Source organism: Arachis hypogaea, chromosome 3, assembly GCF_003086295.3.
Source record: "Arachis hypogaea cultivar Tifrunner chromosome 3, arahy.Tifrunner.gnm2.J5K5, whole genome shotgun sequence".
In the NCBI taxonomy this organism is placed as follows: Eukaryota; Viridiplantae; Streptophyta; class Magnoliopsida; order Fabales; family Fabaceae; genus Arachis; species Arachis hypogaea.
Genome location: NC_092038.1, coordinates 10,709,852 through 10,720,691, shown reverse-complemented (window position 1 = coordinate 10,720,691; position 10,840 = coordinate 10,709,852). Strand labels below are relative to the sequence as shown.

Sequence of the window (10,840 nt, the reverse complement as noted above, 5' to 3'; positions counted from 1 at the left end):
GGAAGAAATTGAAGAGGCTATCGGGGAGGGAGTAAGTGATGGAAAAATTGGGGGAACGGGTGACAATCTGAATTCAACATTGGAAGAGCAAATGCTGGAAAATAAAAGGACGTGGGATCTAGCAGTGGAATCTGGTACTATCCTATATGACGAAGAAGAGGATATCATGGCCATTCTACAATCTCAGAATGAAGAAATCGCACGAAGAAGAAAGTTGGCAAAGCAAAAGGCGAAAGCAAGGCGAAGTCGACCAAAAAATAACAAACAGGTGTGTTATAATTCTCATAAATGAATTTTTGTTCCTGGAATGTTAGGGGGTTGGGGGGAGATGGGAAGTTGAGTATGGTTAAGAACTTAAGGAAGAAATATAGACTGAATATGCTAGGCCTGATTGAAACTAAAAAACAAGTTGTGACGAGATTTGATGTTGCACGTCTGTGGGGTTGTAGTAGTGTAGGGTGGGAATATGTTGCGGCTGATGGTGCTTCGGGTGGGTTGTTGTTAATGTGGGATGATTTCATGTTCAAGATGAATAATTGTTATAAAGGGGAGAGATGGCTGTGTGTTGAAGGGGTCTTATTAAAGAATAATTTCAATTGTTCCTTCCTTGTGGTTTACGGTCCTCATGATAGAGGGGACAAACTTGTTGTGTGGGAGGAGCTGAGCTATGTTGCTGGATTATGTCAGTCCCCTTGTTGCTTCATGGGAGATTTTAATGAGATTGTCCATGTAGAAGAAAGAAAAGGTGCATGTAGTTTAACAATAGCTGGTGAAGAGTTTAAAGACTGGATACAGGATATGCAATTGGTGGACCTACCGCTAAATGACCGTAAGTATACATGGTTTAGAGGCTGTTCCTGTAGTCGGATTGACAGAGTAATGGTTAGCTTGGAATGGGTTGAGGAGTTCCCTGAGACCCGACTAAGAGGAGGACCAAGGGGTTTATCAGATCACTACCCATTGATAATGGAAGTTACCAAGATAAGAGACGGCCCAAGACCTTTTAGAAGCCTAGACTCATGGTTTACCCATGAAGGTTTTCTAAGAATGGTTAAAGAGGAATGGAGGGGTTTAGGGGAGAAAAATATCATAGAGAAATTAAAGGTGTTGACAGCTCCTCTAGGGAGATGGCACAAGGACAACTTTGGGGACATGGATAAGAAAATCCAGCAGCTTGAGGAAGAGATGAAGAAACTGGATGATAAAGTCAGTAGCGGAGTGCATGATGGAACTCTGGAGGCAAGAAGGAAAGCACTGGTGACCTGCTGTGAGAGATTGTATGTCAGAAAAGAGTTGCACTGGAAACAAATGTCACGATCTCGGCACGTGAAGGATATGGACAAAAACACCAAGTACTTCCACCAGGTAGCCTCCACTAGAAGGCGGAATAACAGGATTGATGCTTTGATGATAAATGGGAGGTTGGTTAGGAACTCAGCTAGAATAAAGATTGCTATCCGAGGGTTTTATAAACAGTTGTACTACCAAGAGGAGTCTCCTAAGGTGGGCTTCAGGGATGGATTGGTGACAAGGATATCCGAGGAGGAGTCTGTGGAGCTAGAGGTTTTGCCATCAACTGAAGAGATTAAAGAGGCAGTGTGGGACTGTGAATCATCTAAAGCTCCAGGTAGTGATGGGTACAACATGAATTTTATTAAGAGGTGATGGGATGAGATCGGGTCTGAGTTTACGGCAGCTATGGTTGCTTTCTTTCAGACAGCCAAGTTACCGAAGTATGCCAACATCACTTGGGTGGCTTTGGCTCCTAAGTTTGTCGGGGCTAAGGAAATCAAGGACCTGCGCCCGATTAGTATGGTTGGTTGTGTGTACAAGGTGATATCCAAGGTGCTGGTAAGGAGGATGAGAACACTGATGTCAGGGCTGGTTGGGGAGACCCAGAGTGCGTTTGTCAAAGGTCGCAAGATACACGACGGGGCACTCATTGCGTGTGAAACAGTGCATTGGCTCAAATTAAGGAGAAAAGAGGCAGTACTCATCAAGTTAGACTTTCAAAAGGCATATGATAAAGTTAAGTGGAGCTTTGTAGATATTGTCCTGCAGAAAATGGGGTTTGGAAGCCGATGGAGGGCTTGGGTGATGGAATGTATGAGTACAGCATCTATGTCAATGTTGATAAATGGCTCGCCTACAAAGCCGTTTATGATGGAAAGAGGCTTGCGACAAGGAGACCCACTATCTCCTTTCCTTTTTGTACTTGTGGTTGATGTTCTACATAGAATAATTGGCGAGGCGGTTAGAAACGGCCGTATTTCTCCTCTATTGGTTGGGGGGACAACATAGAATTATCACACCTTCAATTCGCAGATGACACAATTTTGTTTTGCCCGCCTGAAGAGGAGACTGTCAAAAACTACAAGAGACTGCTACGTTGCTTTGAGCTGATGTCAGGGTTGAGCATTAATTTTGACAAATCCAGTCTAATTCCAATCAACTGTGACCAACAATGGGAGGTTCGTATGTGTAGCTTGTTGGAGTGCAAGGAAGCTACATTACCCGTCAGATACCTTGGAATTCCTTTAGGTGCTAATCCGAGGTTGGTGAAGACTTGGAAGCCAATAATAGATAAGGTGGAAGAGAAACTAAGCTTATGGAAGTCAAAAGTGCTAAACAAAGCGGGAAAGCTGGTGCTTATCAAAGTAGTTTTAAATAGCTTACCAGTATATTACTTAAGTTTGTACAAGATGCCGAAGACGGTTGCTGAAAAATTGATCTCATTACAGAGAAAATTCTTGTGGAGTAAGGAGGATGGTGGTAATGGCATAGCTCTGGTTAGATGGGAAGTGGTTCAGGCTCCAAAAAAGCTAGGGGGTTTAGGTGTTGGAGATGCAATGATCCGGAATACAGCACTTTTATTTAAATGGTGGTGGAGGTTTTCGAAAGAGGACTGCCCGCTGTGGAAGAAAGTGGTCTGCTCTGTTTATAATCTGAATCCTAATGAACTACTATCCACTCAGACATTACCTACTAGAGGAGGTTCATGGAAGGATATCTGTCAACTGCAGATCAAGGAGCAACATGTAAGAGATAAGATGATAAATGGACTATCCATGGAGGTTGGCGACGGTAGAAGAACCCGATTCTGGGAGGACGTTTGGTTATGTTGTGGTGCTTTGAAGGATAGGTTCCCAAGACTCTTTTCGGTTTCACTCCAAAAAGGATCAGTCATTGGGGATTGTGGGTTTTGGGATGGGATAGAGTGGATCTGGAACTTCCATTGGAGGCGTGAGCTATTCCAATGGGAGTTGGAAATTGTGAATCAGCTGCACGATGCTTTGAGGCCGGTTAAACTATCGGCAGACAGAGATGATAGGCTTGTGTGGAAGTTTGAGAGACAAGGTGTTTTTAGTACTAACTCATTTGTGCAGGTGTTGCAGGAGGAAACATTACAAGAGGATATAACAAGTTATAGTTTCACCAAGACTATTTGGAAGGGCTTAGTTCCTCCAAGAGTGGAGCTGTTTGCGTGGTTCACATTGATTGGCAGGGTGCATACGAAAGAGAGATTATGTCGACTTGGGATAATTACTCAGGAGGATAATATGTGTGTTCTATGTAAAAAGGATGTTGAGAATATTCATCACTTATTCCTGGGATGTGAATTTACTTGGCAGGTTTGGTGTGCATGGTTAGTTCACCTTGGCAGAAAGTGGTCCTTTTCTGGTACTGTGAAGGAGCATTTCCTAAGCTGGACAGGTGCAACCAGTAGAAAGGAGGAGTCCAGAAATTGGTTTATTTGCTATTTTGCGGTTATCTGGAACGTTTGGTTGGAAAGAAACATGAGGATATTTCAGAAGAAAGAAAAAGGCGTAGATAACATTATTGACATGTCACTTCTTAGCTACCAGGAGTGGAAGAATAAAGATCCCTTGTGTTGTTAATGGCTATGCCGAAGATGACATGGGGTTGTTTGTTCTGTTAGATGACAATTAGTTCCTATTTGTGTTTCTTTTACTGTTACTGCTACTTGCTCCACCTTGGTGTTGAGCTTCTTTGTTTCAAAAAAAACATTAATAAATTTTAAAAATACATTAATCTCATGCCAATAATAGATTTGTTTTTAAACATTCAAATACTCATAATAATAGTAAAATTGATCCAAATCCAAATAATAGATAGAACGGTAATAATATTAGTAAGTATAAATTATTATTTTCTAAAAGCTTTAATTCGTACTTAGTAAACTTCAATTATTTCTAATATACTATGTTACATATATCTATAATACAATGTATTATGAACCATGCAGTACCATACACGAGATAGATCTTCCAAAGAACAAGGCCTTTTTCAAATAAGCCAATTCATTTGGGACCATGCGGATCCACTCTTTTTCCCATTGAAAGATCAGCCTTTTATCTCTGTCTCTGTGTTTTCACGTCGATCATTCTTTGCAGATATTAATTGTTCACTTAAAAAATTTACACTATTAATTTAATATTAGAAATTTTTTATTATGAATGTACTCTAAATTTTTATTATGTATTTATAATTTTGTTAAAAATCATTTTTAAAAGAAATATTAATCTTTTTTTTAATTTTTTTGTCTAGATAATATTAAATCATTTATATTAAAAGATTTACGTAATTCAAAAAATATTATTTATATGTTAAAAATCTACTTTTAGATATTCAAATATTAGAATTGGTCCAAATAATATACTGAATGATGATAATATTGGTTAGTTGTGTACATATATTTCATTAGTTTGTTAATTTTATTTTTTAAATTATTTTTTATTATGGTACTATTTTAATGTATTCTAATTTTTTTATTGTGTATTTGTAATTTTAAAAATAATCATTTTTAGAAGAAATATTAATTTTATCTCTTAATTTTTTTAGTTCTGAGAATATTAAATAACTTATATTAAAATATTTAGATAACTCCAAAACTATTATTTATACTATAACAAGAGAAGAATATACAAAGAAAATATAGGAGTTTGATATTCAATTCTTTTTTCTATTCAGTTAGTTTTGTTTGATGGTTGTTGTATAAAATATTTATTTAAAAATATTGATAATTTTTTATTTAATTTATACAATAAATAATAACATTTTATGTAATTTTATTTTATTTAATATCTAATAAATTTAGAATTGAATTTTTTTTTATTCTTTTCGAATTAAAATAGTTCCATTGTATGATTGATAACTTTAATTTCTATCATAATAACTAACTTTTTTTACTATTTTTCTTATTTTTGTCATAATAATTATTTTTTTATTCTAATAATAATTGTTCTATACAGGGAAGTGCATCTTGGGAATAGAAATAAGAAATATTGAAAAAAAAAGATGAAAAAAAGGTGAAACAAATTAAAAGGTAAATTAATAGAGTAGAGAATTGAAGAAGAAGTTATACATGATTTTTTTTATAACCGTTACTGGAATAGAGATGAAAATGAGATAGAGAAAATGAGTTGTTCTGGATATGGTTTCTTTATGTAACCTAACCGACGGATGCACGGGAGAAGTTCTATCATAAAATATAATATTAAGATTTAAATTTGGACACTAAAATTTTGAAGTCAGTTATGCTCTGTAAACTATGTGCAATCACTCTCCATACAATAGAAGCTGTTTTATAAAATATTTATTTATTTATTTTTAAAAATCTAATTTTTTTAATTCTAAAAGTATTGGTATTTTTTATTTAATTTATAGTATTAATAATATTTTATTTTATTTTATTTAATACCTAATAAATTTAGATTCGAATTTTCTTTTTCTTTTTTTACAAGGTTGAATTGAAATAGTGTTATTGTATGATTGACAAATTTTTGTCATAATAACTATTTTCTCTTACTATAATGTTACATGTAAAATTTTTTTAATTTAATTTATACTGTAAATAATAATATTTTATTTCATTGGTTACCTGATAAATTAAAAGAGATATAAGAGTTTGGTGTCCAATTATTTTTTTCATTTTACTCCTATCACTATAACCCAAAACAACCGATGCAGTTATCATTATTTCTACCATCACAAGAGCAGCCATATGTAGTTATCATTATTTTTACTGTCATAAGAACAGTTTGTTCGTAGAGTTATTGTTATTTCTACTATCTCATATATATTGTTTCGTACTCTTTTATTATATTATTATCGTTATTTATTTTTTATTTTTATTATCATTTTTTCTGATTTTTTCTATTTATATTGACATGGACGTTTATTATAAAAATAAAATTTTCAAAATCAATAAAAGGTAAAGGTATATTTTAATTGGGATGTATTATTATTTAATGTTAAAGTAATATACAAAATACGAATAAGATATATTGTGATACATATATACAATAAATTATAGGAAGAAGGATTTTAACCGTTATAGAGTATATGAAAGAATGATCAATTCATTGTATTAATGAGACCAATAAACAATAAATTAAGTATTATTATATTAACGTGACAATTGTATTGATGATATGTATTTTTATTTTAATATTAATAATCAAACATGATATTAAATCAGGTTCGTCCACCCAAAATTTTTTCTGTTGATTGGGGAGATACGGTTAAAGTAACCAAAACTTAAGAAGACGATAAAAAGATAAATATTGGATTAAAAGAATAAAAGGTAATGAAATAAATTTTTATTATATAATAATATAATACCGTCTATTTAGACGTATATATTAATTATGTTAAAAAATTAACTTTTTTTTTAGCCATAAACTTTAAGAGCACAACTAACTCATTTTGGTGACAAACAATATCATTGCAGGTGACTGTTATTAAATATAAATTCCTAATAAATCATATGTAATGTCATTTACTTTACATTTTGTCATACATAAACTAAGATTAATGTCATTTTTTTTGTCTTTTCAAAAAATTCAGTGCAAAACAAGATATCTCAATTCTACAGGTTTTAATTGAATTAATTGAATTCGTCCCTATTATATGGAATCAATTTAATTGAATAATTTTAAATTATTTTTATGGTAAAAAAATGTGACAGATTTTCAAGACTCAAGAAATTATTAATAAAGAGATGTATGATGAATTATAAAAAAAAAAATTCAAATACACAATTTTTATATTTTTCTATTTTATTTATAAATTATTCTTATAATTTGATATTCAAAAACAAAAAAGACAAGTATTTTCATAGGAAAATGAAGCCTCTTCAGATGCAAATTCATATTTTGGCCTACCACTTAAAAAAATAAAGACAAATATAAATTTTCATGACATTTAAGCAAAATTATCTTTTGTAAATAACTAATATGTATTTTGATTTATATATACTCTTTTTGAATTAGGATAATATTATTATCATTATTTTTTTAACTATATTTTTTCTTATAATATATATCTCTTTATTGTGTGCTTTTATAATTTAACATTTTAAAAATTTTTTATAGTCATTTTAAGGTAAAAAAATATGATATAAATAAAATTACGTCAATATTAAAATAATAACAAAAATATTTATCTAATAAATTTGAAGAATGAATAATATATTAACAAAAAAATTAATTTTTTTAAAAAATAAAAAAAAAAACGGCTGAACCGGTACGCCTATTGAGCCGCCAGTTCTCCAATAAACACAATCTTAGGGATTTTTGATAAAAAAAAAATCCTTGCTATTAACAGCTTTTCATTTTCGAATTTAAAATAAATTGCACAAAATGACAAAATATATTTTCTTAAAAAGAATATTCTAACCTGAAAATTGTTTATCGGTTGAATCGGACCCAAATTCTACACGCATCGGCGCATCGCATTGTCTTGTCTATATCTATAACAATATATAATGCCGATACATGGGATTTGGTGTTCAGTTTTCTATTTCCTATTTTCGTGGCCATATATGAAATAAGAAAAAAAATAATTAGAAGCCAATAAGTGTTTAACCAGTAGTGATAAATAATTTTTTTATAGATCTTATTATATTCTAAGGTATTTATTTAAATTATATTTTTTTCCTTTTATGTTAGTTTTTGTTTGTATCGTATTGTTTTGAGTATGTGTCTGAGCACTGTACTCTGATGGTCTAGCCAACCATTTACTGCTTTCTTTTTTGACCTCTCGATGCACTTTGTTATATTTCTCTGGGAACCATTATTTTTTTACTTTTAACATCCTCGATTGCATCGCAAGTTTAACGTATAATATTTTTCTTTAATTTACTTACCCAATTAATATTTTCGTCATTCTTTTACCTTTTTAATTTGTCCCCAATATTTCACGTACAAAAATAGTGTTATGTCTTTTTTTTTTTTCAAAGGCAAGTGGTATTCATTTCATAATCCAAGAAATACAAGAGGTCCATGTAGGACAAAAAAAGAGAGAATGGGAAATTCCCAATTAACTTCTGTACGGAGTTATAAAGCAAACATAATAAAAAGGAAGAATTAGAAATGATATATTAAAAGGACAGAAGATCTAGAAGGGGCTTTAATCCCTAACGTTTCATTGGAAGGGAATTGGGAAAATAGTCACCGCTTCCATCAACATTCTTCGAGAAATTCGGTCTGTCACTTCCGGTGGAATTTTTTCATGTTCAAAGACCAAGCAGTTCCGAGTTCTCCAAATATTCCAGCACACAATTCCAACCAAGAGCAAGTTTTGTTGATCACCTCCAGTTCCTGATAGGTATGCTTTCTTTCTCCTCCAACACTGATAGAGTTCCTCTTCCTCTTCTCCTATCGTCACATCTGCAAATGGACTTTTGAGCCATACTTCTTTTGCCTTATTGCAGGTGAATAAGCAGTGCATAGTCGATTCCTCTCCTATCTGACACCGGGGGCAAATTGTAGAAATTGATGGGATTCGTCGCTGGAGGTTCAATAGGACAGGAAGTCTTCCATGGAGGGCACGCCAGAGGAAGAATTTGATCTTCGGGGGTAATCTCATTTTCCACAAATCTTTGCAAATATCACTACATTGAGCTATAGGTGGACAGAACTCAATTGGTGGGTGGTGAAAATGGTAAGCCACTCGATATGCTTATGCTACATCATAATTACCAGACTTGTGAAAAATCCAGGATATTCGGTCCTCTCGGTCTTCAATATTAACTGAAAGAATACTTTGAGCAATTTATGGAGGAAACAAACACTGTATTAGTTGATTATTCCATTTCTAGTTCTCAGTTAGGAGTTCTTTTACCCATGTCACACTTTGCCTTGTTGTTGCAGACTGCATAGGAGCACAATAGGGATGAGGAGATGGCAGCCATGGATCTACATAAACACGGATACTTCTCCCTAACCCTACCTTCCAGAGCAAGCCTTTCTCAAGAACTTTACGACCCTCTAGGACGCTTCTTCAATCCCACGAAGGTACTGCTCCTACTCCTGCCTCCAAAATAGACTGGTATCTGTAGTACTTTCCTTTTAGCATCTTAGTGAGTAGAGAGTTTGGTCTGGTAGCTATTCTCCAACACTGTTTTCCTAAAAGTGCTAAACTTTGGGCTCGCAGGTCTTTAAAATCCAAACCCCCCTCCTTCTTGGGTCGCGTCATACTCTCTCAACTTACCCAAGACATTCTTCTCTTCCCTCCTTTCTGTCCCCACCAGAACTGAGATAAGATTTCATGGATTTCGGTTAGAAGACTATCTGGTAGTAGGAAACAGGAGAGGCTGTAGATTGGGATGGCTTCCCCAACTGCTTTGATAAGAATGTGTCTACCCCCAGCTGAGAGCAATTTTCGCTTCCATCCCTCCACCCTCTTTCTAACTTTATCTTTAATCATTCCAAAGGTGACATTTTTAGATCTTTGGACTACAGAAGGTAGTCCTAAATATTTATCCTTCGCCCCTATATTGCGAATGTGAAGTGTGGCTGCCAAAGCTTACCGCAATGGAGAAGAGGTATTATTACTAAAAAATACCGCTGATTTAGTCAGATTTACTTTCTACCCGCTAAACCTCTCATAATCATCTAGCAAGTCAAGAATATGCTGGCAATTGTCATAGTAGCTTTACTAAAGAGAATTGAGTCATCTGCAAATAGTAGGTGGTTCACCCAATGAGATCTTCTGTTAATCTGAATTCCACGGATAACACTATTTTGCTCAGCCTTGTGTAGCAAGAAGGAAAGTCCTTCTGCACAGAAAAGAAACAGATATGGGGATAGGGGATCACCCTGTCGGATGCCCCTATTTGGTTTAAAAAAAACTAAAAGGTTGTCCTTCCACAATAACCGAGTAAGAAACAGTTGTGACGACTTCTCGAATCCATCCAATCCATCGAGAATCAAACCCAAGTTTCTCCAGAATAAACCACAAAAATTGCCATTCAACTCTATCATAGGCTTTGCTCATGTCCAACTTAACTACCATTTCATTTTCTAAACCCCTCTTCTTATTCTTTAGATAGTGCATGCATTCATGAGCAACCAAAATGTTGTCAGAGATAAGCCTACCCTTCCAAGAAGGCACTTTGGTTAGGACTAATGAGAGAGTTCATAATTCCTTGCAATCTGTGAACTAATACCTTCGAAATAATTTTATAAAACACTGAGGACAAGCTGATAGGCCTCACTTGTGTCATATTCCTAGCATCTAGAATTTTTGGAATGAGACAGATTTGGGTGTGGTTAAAACTCCTCAGTATCTGACCACCCATAAAGAAACTCTTCATCGCATGAAAAACATCTCCACCAACTATATCCCAATAAAAATAAAAGAATTTTGCAGTAAAACCATCCTCACCTGGAGCACTTTGGGGGTGCATGCTAAAAGTTGCTCGTTTAACTTCTTCCATTGAAACTGGCCGGATTAGTTTACGGTTCATAGCAAGTGTAACTTTAGCCTCAAACTCTTCAAAAGCGTGACTAGGATCAGTAGGGTTATCTGATGT

General features: G+C 34.0%; 1 protein-coding gene across 1 annotated transcript; it reads left to right on the top strand.

Moving 5' to 3' along the window:
- The first annotated feature begins 378 nt into the window (after nt 1–378).
- Nucleotides 379–1,665, top strand: LOC112772837 (uncharacterized). The gene has a single exon (XM_025817846.2). It carries the CDS (start codon nt 379–381, stop codon nt 1,663–1,665), a length of 1,287 nt encoding a protein of 428 aa, XP_025673631.2.
- Nucleotides 1,666–10,840: the final 9,175 nt, after the last annotated feature.

Coding starts and splice junctions, on each gene's coding strand:
- LOC112772837 (XM_025817846.2), top strand. CDS start 379: ATGCTAGGCCTGATTGAAACTAAAAAACAAGTTGTGACGAGATTTGAT.